This window comes from Ciconia boyciana, chromosome 3 (genome assembly GCF_034638445.1).
Source record: "Ciconia boyciana chromosome 3, ASM3463844v1, whole genome shotgun sequence".
NCBI lineage: Eukaryota > Metazoa > Chordata > Aves > Ciconiiformes > Ciconiidae > Ciconia > Ciconia boyciana.
In genome coordinates, this window is record NC_132936.1 from 35,971,667 (window position 1) to 35,985,698 (window position 14,032).

The window sequence follows — 14,032 nt, forward strand, 5'->3', positions numbered from 1 at the left end:
CATCTGATGCAGAGTAGAAAACGCTATGATATATCATATGCTGCAATGCTCTTGTGACTGACACTGACAGTAGACATTGAAAAATAATAATATTTAGTACATATTCATCTTATCAAGTTTAGACAGAGTCCAATGACACAACACCAGTATTCTTTAAGACCTCCAAACTTGCATATAACCACAATTATATATCAACTGCGAGTTCTGTGCCAGCACAGAGCTGCTTCTCCACGTTGCCTCTGACTATATCATATTGAAATCAATGAGAGTCTTTTATTCATTTTGAGAGACTTTGAATTGGGCTCTTTATGCTCCACTCTCAGGTAGAATGCAAGCATGGAATAAATGACAACACTCTGTAGAACTCTAATGTAGATTTGATACAATATCAACATTATCTCTCCTTGATTTCAAAAACTTTACAGCATGATACTTCAGCTTCTAAAACATCTTTGTTAAGAGTCTAAAATCATGATATAACTTTCATTTCAATTTTTCTTTTACATGTAATCCTGTGATCATAATCTCCACCAAGGAAAAGATTTACAGTGCACTGAGAATAATACTTAGATCTTCAGCATTTGTGAATCATGAGCTTTTTTGTTTTTAATTGTGTGAAATTACACTTGCTCAAGGGCATCCTTTGTACTTTTAAGACTATCTGCACATTTTCAAAGACTATTCAGCTAATGCATTTGTCATAACGCTTAAAAGCTTCTAATGATGAAGAACTGATAATGAGAAATCATTTATACATCTCCATATTTCATAGAAGTAAATTATTTTAATTTACAAGGAAACTTTTTATTTGTACTCAAGTGTACAAAGCTCAGTGCAAAGCATAAATGCTTTTAGCATCCCATCATGGCTTCCTCCATATTTTAGTATCTATTTGCTTGACCCTAAATGACCATGATTGTCTCTGGAGTTTGGTGTGCAGTTTTTGCAGAGTTGTCTTCAAACCACCTGTGCTCTTTCTTGGTGCTGAGGCCATTAAATGTCAGACAGAGCAATAAAAAACTTCTAGAAATTCTATTTTAAATATTTCAGTGGGGACACTGCTATTGTCTACCCAGCAACTGCAGTTTAATCAAATAGCACAGTAACAAAAAAAGCAGACAAGGAATTACTGTCACATGACTGAGAATTATTTGCAGAAGAACATTAAAATGCCATGAACAGAGCATGAGTGTTCTGTGTGCTCTCCTCAAAAAGAGGTGTCTTCTCCGACTGCTGCTGCTGGACTCTATCTAGTTGTGAATAATTAAGTCTATTCTTTGCACAAATTTCAACAGAATGCCCTTTTTTTTTTTTAATTCCAGTACCAGCAATTAATTACAGATATCGATTAGCCTTACTGCTGTTCCTTATTCTTCTAGTGATTTCTCACTAAACTTGCATTCAACTAGTCAATTCATACAACAGTTAATTACCTCAACTCAAATGCATCTTGTTCAGAAGAGAGTAAAAATGGGTGAGTAAGTATCCAACTGATTCTAAAGTAAACATTCCTAGATACGCTTCTGAACATGTGTGATCTCCAGTTACAGGAACAAGCTAAATGAGTGTGGTTTTCATCTGAGACTGTTCCTCTGAGTCATTTGGCAGTAATCACAACAGCCTCCCACTGCAGAATAGGGCATATTTAAGTAGCACACATTTCTGATAAACAGGCTGACTGAATTACTATTCCCAGGCTGTGTTGCATAGGCCACCAGTAGTCAACACAGCTCTTGCTGACAGCACAGGGAAAGTTGGCTAATCATAAGGTACCGGCTCTCTCTATCATTACAGCTGCTCAAACATATTAAGAGACACTAAAATACCTTAAACACTTCCCTAGCATAGGTTTCACATGGATTCTTTTTTGCAGTTGCCGCTTCAGGGTGGTTATTCTGTCCCTAGTGTAGTAAGAGACAGTCTCAGCTGTCCATAGTATGTTCCACAGCAAAGTCCCTGTGATAGTACATGTACCACACTATGAAAACAATGGAAGTAGTCATGGCAGTTCATATTATTGATTGTTGTGATAACTATATATCTGTGACTTGTAGTGTCATGTGCTGATTGACTTGTTCCTCAACAGATTTTAACTTTATTCTAGTTATATATAGAGATTATGTGATTTTCAAGAAAACAGGTTGTATCCAAAATTATTTTTGCTCCATAAAAAGCATTCTATCTTGGATTTCAAAGGGGAGAAAGAAAAAGGTGGGAATATATACTTATTCACTATAAATATAAATCTTCATCTAAAAGGTGATTAATATGTACACTGTTGTGCTTTGAAAATAAATTATTCTAATGGATTACTTTGCACAACCATAATTTAAGGTTGAATAACTATAGCACTTCAAAATTAGTTACCGACTGTTCAGGGCCATCCCCACTGATAGGCTGGTAAATGATCTTGTATCTCTGCACTCGACCACTGGCAGGATCCCACTTCACAGTCAAACTGTGTGAAGTTGCATTGTACACCTGAAGGTTTCGTGGGCCACTCTTTGGGGCTGAGAAAATGTAATAAAGAAAAGAATAAATATGTAATTCAAGCAAAAAGCAGGGACAAACACTTCATTCATACTTTTACGGTTGCATGAATGCCTGACCAAGAGCAGAACGTATTAAGTAAAAGACAACATAAACTGTAATGTTTGTAAAATAATAAACATGTGGTAATCTAGTGTTTAGTATTCTTCAAAATACACAATAATATTTATTAAATGATCTCAGCTTTTTAATGTCAACATTTCTCACAGTTTAGAAAAAGATAGCTATGAGTTTTCTTTAACAATACCATACCTGGAAATTCAGATTCTTACCTTGTGTGGTGATAGGTACCAAGGGTACTAGAAAAAAGTAGAAAGAGTTTTCAGAATTTTTGTATGTGTATGCCTTCTGATTTAATAACTATAAATAACAATATGCAGAAACCCTTTATTTACTTACGTGTTTGTTCACTGCCAATGAGGTCATCACTTTCTGATTCATCAGGATAGATGGCAGTAACTGAGACATCATATAATGTATCTGGATTCAAATTTTCAAAGACCACACTATTCTCATCCCCATTTAAGATAGTCTTGTGGAGAAATTAAAAAAAAGTAAAAAGAAAAAATAAATAAAAACAAAACAAACAAACCAAAACAAACCGAGAGTGGGATATAACTGAGTCACTTTTTACACAGTAACATCACTGCAAGTGGCTGTAACTGTGTTCTACACCTTCTCACTGAATTTCCATTGAGCACAACAAGAGGGTTTGCAAGTTATAGGCCATTTATTAATTACATTTCTGATTTTTAAAATATACCCTCTGAGAGACTGCCCACAAAATCTTATGGTGACTATCTGTTCTTACCTCCTGTTTTTCCGATCTTCCATAAGGTCCCCAGGTTATTCTATATAGAGAGACATCTGGAGCTCCATGATCCCAAGTTCCTCTGAAACTATTCGTGGTTACATCTGTGATTCTGAGATTAACTGGTGCTGGCACAGGCTCTATTATGAGAAAATGAAAAGTATTCCACAAAATGTAACTACAAAATAAATACAGTTAAACCAAGGAATTACTCAGACAAAGAATTTAGAAGATTATGTAGAAGATTCATCTCTCAGTTACCATGCTTCTAATGACTACAATAAAATGCTGTAGTATAACCCAGCCTAACTACACTAAGCAAATCGTCCTTCATAAGGTCACATCACCAGGTCATCACCAGATAGAACAGACGTACCTCTACTGACCTCAGTAGAGGTCAAAATTCACATGCCTACTCACAACAACTAAAGTCCTAGCTCTTACATTTTGGAGTTAGAAGGAGTGATTATGAACTCCCACACGCAAGAGGTCAAGCTCTTGCATGAGTTTCTCCCAGATCTTAAAATTCTTTATATAAGCCAAATAAGTCATGACTGAATTACACCACTGATTTAGAAAGAATTCACAGAGGTTAACTGTTCGTTAAGGAGGCAAAATATTGTAGCCACTGGAAAGAAATGAGTAGGTAGGTAAAACCAGAGAATTAAACTAAAAATAATTTCTTTGGTAGAGCTTTCCTCTTTTTCCTTACACACACATTCACACAAAACCACAGCTATAGAAGAAAGGCTAGCACAAAAGCAAGCAAAAAAATCTCACAAACATTTTTAAATATGCCAGGCTACAAAATGAAAAATTCAGAAGAAAAAAAAGAGAGAGAGCACATGCATGCTTTTTCTCTTTTTTTTCACATCAGAATGAGGGGCAGTGATAAGGTAACATTGTTCATTTCTATTCTAGCTCTTCTGGTTAGCTGTCTTCTTAAATCATGAGCCTAGATCACGATGAGGGCTTCCCTGATACCAGCTTTCTCCTTTCAGTCTGTCACCTCTCTTGTATGGAGATCAGCTCTTACCATTTGTGCAACACTATTTCCTTGCCTCTATTTGTTGAGATTACTCAAACGTTGCCTTTATGATTCTCTAAAAGTACAGGCTGGTTTAGCATTCCATGATACAAAAACTCTCCTGGATCAGAAGCAAGATCATGTCTCTCTAATCCTCTAGCATATGCCCCAGTTTCCTATTCACTTTCCTAGATTCCTGCATAGACTTGCTAAACCTTTCCTCTGCCCTCATATTTTCTTACTAATTCTACCCCTACACTCCTCCTTGAGCCTCTAAACACAAATAATTTTTCTTCAGTTGCTGGTATGTCGCCTCTCTGCAGACTGCAGGCTCAGTGTTTACTGCAGTTAAAATACTGAACTAATTTGAGATTCCCAGGGATTATTATATTGCAAAAATGCTACAAATGCAAGTAAAATATTTCTCAGATAGCTTAAATTACAGTTCCACCTAAACTCAGTAATATATTGCAACACACACAACTTAAATAGAACATAAGGCAAAAATATCCACAAGAAGGGTTATTAGGAAAACTTACGAGTGACAGCTTCTCCATTTATCGGTAGGGATTCCCCTTCATCATATACAGCAACAACTTTTACATTATACGTTGTTTGGGAGGAAAGGTCAGAGAGAGTAGTGCTGGTTTTGAGTCTGTCCATTTCCACCTAAGAATAAAAATAGTGACTCAAGAATTGTAAATTGCTCTATTTCTGACTCTGCATTTGATTAAATGGCAGAAATTCCTGTACTGAAAAACAGAAAAGTATTCCGCACTGAATTTTGCCCTTTACTCCTAAATTTACACCTGAATATTGAGTCTACTAACTCTCTTGCAAAGGATATTGTCTCAGACACTAGTACAACTTGTGGATCTTTCACTGCTTCATTCTTTTGGAAACGCAGATGCAGACTGCATCTCCAGGAAATTCTCATTCCCTTACAAAAACACATTTAATCCTCTAAGAGCTGATTCATGCCTAGCAGTGCAATTATGGAAAGCTTGCACATAACTCAAAGACATCTCTAACAATGTTCACACATGTTCTGACAGTGGGCAAAGGGGCTAACATACCTTTATTCCACAATCCTCTCCTCCTAATTGTCAACTGTTCTTAGAGCTTGGCAAGATACCACTTAGGCAGAAAATAGAAATGGCTATTTATCAAAGCACAGGAAAATTCCCCAGTCAGTTTGAGGATTTTCCCTCTCTGGAGGAGGAGGAAGAGGGGAATACACAAAGAAATCTATCTTGTGCTTATTCATTTTCCAAGAAATCAGTACCCTTTCCTGACTGCAATCACCATGAACTGATATTCTTTATTGTCAATGGTGGCTTATAATAGTGCTTTTACTATTACTTTAGTAACCTAGCCCCCCAAAATAAAACTGTCTTCTAGTACTTTCAAAAATGTTCCTGTCACTTACCTCCTTTACATCAGCTTCATCAGCTATTTTGTATCTTAGGATGTATTTTCGAACTTTCCCTGGGGCAGGATCCCAAAGGACATTCATGCTGCTGTGAGTAACATCCTGAATTGTTAAGCTTCTGGGTCCAGGCAAAGGTACTGTAAAAATAGTGACAGTAGTAAGTGAAAAAGCTATTCGCAGCAGAGGAAGGAATTCCTTCTGTCTCTCACAGAAGGAATTAAATTCTTTTAATGCATTTCACTGAAATGGAGGCAATAACTTTCTGGGAAGTTCATCGTTCTGGCCATTAGACGAGACAGCTTAGGAGCATATTGTCCCAGCAATGAGCAAAATAGCTATAAACTACGGTAGCTTCACCTTTGTAAATTATGAGCACAATACTTTTAGAAGTATCAGTGCTTAAGATCACAACAGCCACTTTTCATGTACAGTTAAGGGTTTAACATTTTTTAAGAACATACGAATAACCATACTGCATGCATCTAGCCCAGAAACATGCCTCTGCCAGTAGGAAATGTGTATGGAAAGATGTTTAAGGAAAGGTATAAAAAAGGAAGCCATGTTTAGATCAATTTTTTTCTTGATATGGCATGTTTCCTTAGCATTTTCTACACTCAAGAGAATGTCTGAATTGGGGAACAAGGTTCCTAAGTTAATGCAAGCAAAATTGAGACCTTTTGAAAACACTAAAACCTCAAGATTGTCAAGCCAGCTTCCTTCATTATTCAAGGAAAAACCTTTTTTGTTCCTTTTTTAATAGTTGGTCCCTTTTCATTGAAATTGCCTTGAAGATCTTTTGGAAATGTATGAGTGTTAGAAAATGCATAAAACATGGAAAAGTTGGTCTTCTAAACAAAACAGAATATATAAAAACTGTTGCATTAAATAAAATTAAAATTAAATATTGGTGAAGCAATAACAAAGCAAAAATCAATATGTCCATACATGTCACTTCCTGGGTGGTGAGTGGGTCACTGGTGATATCACCAAACGATACATAAGCTGTTAAAGTGTACTCAGTATTGGGGATGAGATCTACCAGCTGCACCTCATTCACTGATGGTCCAACACGCATCTGCACATGAAAAATAACACACCATGTTTAAAAACTGAAGAAAGCAATGGCAGAAAAGCAAGCAATGATTTAACTTCAAGGGAATTTTGTTTGTGAGATTCATAGTATATTTACAGCTTCCTGACTGATGTCATTGTATACAATATCCCCGTAAGTTCACTGCACTTCAAGAAGTACATGCCAGTCTCTTTTGACTATTATGATAGATCAAGAAAATCTACTAGCTTTTCTTAATTTATTTTTGGTAGACAATAGGAAATGAAGACAAATTCTCTCACCTCTTTCTCTGTGGTTGGGACTGTGGCATTCACAGGTTCATATGTTAACAAATAACCAGTAGCTCCATTGAGAGGCTCCCATCTCACTCGCATGGAAGTTGATCCAATGTCATAAACATTCAAGTTTCTCACTGAAGAGATTGGCACTGTCAAATAAAAAAATATATATTAATTTATTTCCTTCACCTTCTTCACCTTTCATATTCACATCACAGGTAGTACCACTGAGAATATTGCACATGGGTATTAGGGTACATTATGGGTAGTAGAAAGGTGATCTGCAAGTAGTGGTATTTTAAGTGGTGCTTAGTTTAAGAATGAGGTAATGGTCATCACATTTTGAATGTGCTACGGATTTGTTATACACACAGCTAAAACTATCTTACAAGTCTGCACTGGAACACTTGAATATTCTGAAAAGCAACATTAACTCACATGAATGCTCTAATATGAAACAGCATGACTGGTTTGGGATCCGTACTTGTAAAAGGATTTTTTGTACTTTCTTCTTGTTTTTTATATTTCTCAAATTATTAAATAAACATCAAAAATTACCACAAACTTCATAAAAAATCATGTACATACTTTAAGGGTTCATGACAAGCCTAATACAAAACAATCAAAGAAGTGAAATGAACACCTAACATTCAATATTCTTAAAGAGGCAGGAAAGTCACCCTATGTTGCATTCAGCATAAATATACCTAAAATCATGGAGACAGCTAATAGTAGAAACATGGCTAAGTTATGTCTCATAGAAGTGACGTAATTATGTTGAACTGCCTTTTTGTTAATCTTATAAAATTAGAATGAATTTCTATAGTATTCTGGCTGCTAGTAGCAGGAATTAATTATCTAGCATAAAAATGAAGGAGTACACATTTGTACATGATCAGATTTCAGGAATTTATAAACTCTGTCTTGCAATTCATGTCTGTTGCTTTAGTCTTGGACAGCCGTGCTTTATGAGCCTGGAAAGAAGATGGAACAAACATTTTTTACTACACTGCAGTTTCACTTTGATAAAGTTTTCCAGCCAAGACCTGAACAACGAGTGTAACACAACACAATTTGGTCATTCAAATTAAAAAATTTGTTTCCTCTAAGAAGAAAGCCCATAGTGCTAAAAGTTCTACCGGACAGTTCCCCAGATGCCAAACTGGCTGTTAACAGATTATTCAAGTTCCATTCCTAACTTACAAGTTGTTTCACTGCCGATTAGAGGTTCACTGCTTTCATCTTCTACCACAGAAAACACGTTAACAACATACTCTGTTTCAGGTTTCAGATCTTTCAGAACTGTCGTTGTTTCCATCCTACTTACATAAAACTACATAAAAGAGAAGCAATGTTAACAACTGTACAACAAATGCATTTGTAATCTTATCTCCAAGAAGAAAAATCATCCCTTGTGAAACTCTTCAGAAATCAATGGTATGGAACTAAAAATAAGCATGGTCTTAATCTTCTATGTATTTTGTCTGACAGCATACCATTATTTTTGCAAAGCAAGCCGTAGGGAAACCTCAGACAGACACTTGTTTCCAATAGAGCTGGATACATCTAGCAGCACTCACTGTGCATCCTGCTTTCACACATGGTTTACACTTTTATATTACTCAGCAACATAGAGAAAGTGCTAGGGATATATGTTATCACTTTGGAAAAAGTTCTAAACACCTAGGATAATCTAGATGGTTACAGCACATGGCATTAGCAACACCTTGCAGAACAGAAATGCCAGCAAGCAGTCAAGCTGTAAAGTCAGTGAGCACTGAAATGACAGCTCCAACCTTAATCAAAGGCCAAATCCTGAGGTCATGATTTACTATGACTAAACTGTCCATGAGTCAAATCTGAGTTAAGATTTAAAAGCCATATTCAGAGATGGGAAGTTCAGAGTTAGGTACACAGAAGCGCCTAACTTCATTCTCTTAAATACTATTCTGTCTGGTTGAAGAGAGTTCTGAGCAATTCAGATTGCCTAGAATCAAGGGTTGCCGGCTACTGGATCTCTGTGTAGAGAAGTAATAACCACAAGATGAGTCTGATTGTGTGCATTAAACAGTTTGGAGGATATGCTTAGGCACAGATTCAAAGTACCATTATACAATGTTAATCTAAGCACTATCTCACAACCTGTATCACCCACTGTCTTTTTTTCTATTAACAAGAAAATGTACTAAAAGGACAGTGAGCCTACCCAGGCTCAGAAAATTTCTACTACAGACTTATTTAAACCAATATATGACAGTGGAATATGAACAGAAAGGAATTACTAGAAATATCAGTCAACTGTTTTTAAGAAATAAGTTTTACTCCTGGATTCATGATTTTAAAACAACCAAAGTCATCTTTATGCTCCTACTTTTTGTAATTTTGTGTATCATTTACCGAGGCATGATATTCTTGACCTTGGGAGCCTTTTTTCATTCACTGTTATACCATACACAGCACAAACTTCAGAATGACATTACTGTGATGTGGAAGTCCAAGGTTATTATGGACAATGTCAGAAATGAACATACAGTACTAACCTGTTGAGGGCTACCTCCAGAGGTAGGGTAATATTCAACTCTGTATCTATCAACACTCTCAGGAGGTGGACTCCATCTCAGTCTGAAAGAACGAGGTGTCACTTCCGAAATAACTAGGTTAGAAGGAGGTGGCAAATCACCTACAAGTGGAAGCAAATTCAAGAATTATTAATTTATCTTATATCATCAGGAATAAAAACACAAGACAAAAAAAATTGCTTAGGATTAAAAAAACACTTTAGGTACTTGCTTATGTATCTGTTTCCTCAGGAATTCTTAAAACACCTGTGTGAAGAGATAGCTTACCATCACACCCTCAAGACCCAACAAGTTCCCTATCATTCTTACTCTACCTTCAACACCAGTGTTTCACTGGAGAACCATCAGCTAACATTACTGTTTTTCAATGCCAGGCTTCACTTTTGCGCTGTCAGACATTAATACTTGAGCAGGGCTGCTGAAATTTTCCTTATTGGATGAGTATCATCAAAGAACCTGCCACAATGAGCAAAAAGGTGACACACTGAGCAACATACTTCCTGATTCTGGGAGAAAAGAAGGCACATCCAGCCATGTCATGCTGTGTTAGGTATAACACAGTCATTGTTGAAAGGAAAGGAAGAACCCCTGCAGGGTAGTCCAGGTGGTCTGCACAATTCCTTACACCAGCAGCTGAAAAAACAGCCCAGGGCTACACAGTGTTCCCAGTAAGTAATAAAAAGGAATTTGCAGTGCCAGCACGTAAATGGAAAAAGGATGAATTAGACTGAAAATGTTATGTACCTGGACCTTTCACACTGTTGCACAGATTCGTGGTTACATCATCAACAATGCTAGCCAGGAAGGAGAAATCTGCAACATTGTAAGCATGGATGTCATCTGGATCCGTTGCAATCTGCTTCAATTCATTTTCATCTGCATTTTTAATACCTTACAGAGAAGGCATGAAAACAAAACTTGTTAGAAATGACAGCCATGAAACACAATGCCGTGAACTTAAGTCCCTAAACACATTCTCTGAATACCCTTTTAGGTACTTATGTATGTTACCACTTCCTTGTGCATTTAGCAGACGGGCAGGAGGGGTTTGGCGCAGACCACCTCTTCATATAATACTTACCAATTGCATAAAGTTCCACTCCCTCATCTCTGAGTCTTCTTGAAGGGGTGACTACATCATCTTGTGATTTGCCATCAGTGATGAGAACACCAATTTTGCGAGCTCTGGGCCTTAAGCCTGCATCTTGTTTGAAGTTGTTTTTCAAGATGAAATCCAAGGCCATTCCTAGCATGATACAAAGAAAGTAACCATCACTATAAACTATTTCCACACAGTGGTCATGGCAAAGGAGAGTATTTCATCCTAGTGATTTAACTCTAACAACATCATTCCACATTTTACTTCCTTCTAGAAGCACTCAGAATCTAGTTGCAGCCCATCATCTAGACTTACCAGCAACTGACACTATTTCAGCCCTTTCAAAGTCTCTAATCTCTTATCTTTATGCATCACTCTCCTACCTGATCTCCTCTAACCTCCCTTCTGGGTCCATGCCTTGACTTCATCCCAACCCTGACATGGAACTGCCTTTTCTTTTTCTCATATGCTCAACAGCAACCCAAGCTCTTCATCACTCAAGCTCTCCTTCATCGCTTTTCTCCAGATTTCCACTGAGTTTATACATCTACATGCTATGCCTTTTCCCTTCCAAACATACTGAATTGAACTGTAAGGCCCTTTCATCATGGACAAATTTGAGCTCACTGAACAATACTGGGGTCAGCTACTACAATTATTTTTATTGGAGCTTAAGGAAAATCCTGGCAGTGTGACATACCTGTTAGAGTATTGCCTCCTTTGTATGGTAAGTTGGCTACCGCCTCTAACAAAGCCTGTTTGGTCCGGTAAGCGTTGAGATTCCATTCTGTTCTGGGATCGCCACTATATTGTGCAAGACCTGGAAAAAGGGCCGTCATTACTCAGTTATTATGTGGTTGTGTAGCAGTTACACCTCATTTTTCCTCCAACATATGAGGACTTACCAATCTGTACTTTGTCAGGACCAATATCAAAAACTTCAACAATACGGGCGATGAAGTTCCTGATAGTTTTGAAATTTGGCCGCCCAATACTCCATGAGCCGTCCACCAGCAGCACGATATCAGCTTCTGCTCTGGTTCTACATTCTAAACCTGCCGTGTCAACCAGAAAAATATAACCTAAGCATGATAGTTTTCAACCAGAAAAATATAGCCTTAGCATGATAGCTTTCTTTCCCCATCCTTTTATATGACATATGTCATGAGTTAGCTTCCAAAATAGCTCTAGTTTTATTCACTGGCACTCTGTCAAGTATGACCTATTTGTGAACGTTATTCACACTAGTCACTGGTTCCATGGCAAAAGCTGTATAAATTTCTTCATGTATGTTTCCTTTTATAAACAAGCCTTCACAAATGTCAAGGCCAGTGCTCTTCTCTATTGTCATGTCATTATCCGTTTTGATCTTTAAAGATGGTTAATAACTTTATTTCAGAGGTTTTGTAAAAGACTACTAAGCTAACCACTGACATGGCAGTGAGCATTATCAGATTATCCAGATTTACAGTATTTTAGTCTGTCATGGTTGCCTAAACTACTGCTTAATTTTCAACTATGTAATAGTAGAATTAATAGCATATATTACAATCACTTTCAAATAAATAGCATTTCTGAATTTTCAGGGGAAAAAGACATAGTAATACAGGTGGTATAGAAGTTTGCACATCCAGGAAAGAAAGAACACAATTTAAAGAAGATACACAAACATAAACATAGGTCAAGAGATAGAGAGGGAACAAGAACAAACATTTATATAAAGCTGCAATGTTCTGAAAAGGTAGGAAGTTATTTCAGACATCTTCAGTTTACAAATTACAGAATAAAATACGCGTCATATTGTTTTCATCACAAGGAAAATCACAAAATATTTGTACAAAACAGACAGACACAATGATTTTATCCGCAGCCATTTGAAAAAAAAAAAAATCCTTGCTCTCTCTCTTTTCCTGTAGATTGTGTTACCAGCTGCAAATTTTCTGGCTTCCTGCCATCAGAGCTTCTGGTCTTTATATGGAAGAAATCCCATTGAGAAAAATCAGCCACACTCATCACAGTTGAAAGATATTGTGATTTCATATATGTTCCACATAATTGATCCAACACTGTAGACTCATGAATATAACTATTCCATGTACCTGGGGGTTAAAAGCATGATCCTCTTCTGCATAGAAAATATAGATCTAGTCTTTAGTCAGGACAATAAAATCAGTTGGGAGTAGGGTTTAAGTAAAACCATGTTAGTTCAAAAAATTGCATGCATAACTTTAATGTGGAAGTTATAGTTAGCTTCATGTACAATATAAATGTTAAACTATTTTGACTTTCATTTTTCTTCCAACTACCATAGTTCCCCACATGGAAAATTCTAGCAAAGGCACCAGACCTAGAGAGATTTTTTTTCCCCTATTAATAAATAATGTACTATTACATTTACAGTCCCAGATATAAAATTCATTTTTCACATTAACCATTACTCAAATCCATGCATTAGTAAAACTAATTAGCTTAAGGAATATAACACTGAAGACAGAAATGACAGCTGCCACAACTAAAAATCCCAAACCACTCTTGGTGCAATTATTTTTCTGCCAGACTTATTACAGCTTTATTCTAATATCACTGATGGCCTGTTCTGTAGTTTTTCCCAGTTTTACCCTCTTGTATCAGACAGAGTAGGGCAGCAATTAATTGAGAAGTTTCTAAAAATGTTGTGAATAAAGTTACATGAGGTGAGTATTTTTTACACAGCCCAGTGTGGAAACAGGGCATCAAAGAGGTTAAGCGAAAAGAATATAGAGTCAACTGTCAGAAACTTTTTTTCTTTATTTAACTCTGAAAGGCCTTTGCAATCAGGTTCTTTCTCCTCACCAAATCCTCTCTGATGGTCATGCAAGCCTTGAAATGGCAGAGGAGAAAAATCTTTACTTCTACATGTATACTTTGCTATTAAGAAGCAAAGACCTGCTTCTTTATGCTTTCCATGAAGGAGGACTGAGCCTTGAAACTCTCTTCATCCAATATTAATTTAGTATGGTGGGCACAACTATTAGCATGCAGCAGCCCATTTACCACACCAAGGGAGCTGCTATCATAACATCCATAGAAACTTTGACTGGAAGGTTTAGCTACACAGGAAGAAACTCTCAAACAGATACTGGACAGCACTCAGCAATGGCATTTCTGAACTAAGTCTCCTCCTTTTACAGTAAAAAAAAAAAGA

The 14,032-nt window shown here is 36.8% G+C and overlaps 1 protein-coding gene across 8 annotated transcripts in view; it reads right to left on the reverse strand.

Annotated features, from left to right (window-relative positions):
- COL12A1 (collagen type XII alpha 1 chain) overlaps positions 1 to 14,032 on the reverse strand; it is a 106,009-nt gene that overhangs the window by 49,548 nt on the left and 42,429 nt on the right. For all 8 annotated transcript variants that reach the window (XM_072855302.1, XM_072855304.1, XM_072855303.1 and 5 more), the window contains 14 exons: positions 11,754 to 11,903; positions 11,549 to 11,668; positions 10,831 to 10,995; positions 10,494 to 10,640; positions 9,711 to 9,850; positions 8,374 to 8,503; positions 7,174 to 7,319; positions 6,766 to 6,895; positions 5,818 to 5,957; positions 4,928 to 5,057; positions 3,362 to 3,501; positions 2,950 to 3,082; positions 2,823 to 2,849; positions 2,368 to 2,510 (listed from right to left, as the gene is read on the reverse strand). In XM_072855302.1, the coding sequence (XP_072711403.1) occupies positions 2,368 to 2,510; positions 2,823 to 2,849; positions 2,950 to 3,082; positions 3,362 to 3,501; positions 4,928 to 5,057; positions 5,818 to 5,957; positions 6,766 to 6,895; positions 7,174 to 7,319; positions 8,374 to 8,503; positions 9,711 to 9,850; positions 10,494 to 10,640; positions 10,831 to 10,995; positions 11,549 to 11,668; positions 11,754 to 11,903 (1,841 nt within the window). The remainder of the gene's footprint in view (positions 1 to 2,367; positions 2,511 to 2,822; positions 2,850 to 2,949; positions 3,083 to 3,361; positions 3,502 to 4,927; positions 5,058 to 5,817; positions 5,958 to 6,765; positions 6,896 to 7,173; positions 7,320 to 8,373; positions 8,504 to 9,710; positions 9,851 to 10,493; positions 10,641 to 10,830; positions 10,996 to 11,548; positions 11,669 to 11,753; positions 11,904 to 14,032) is intronic.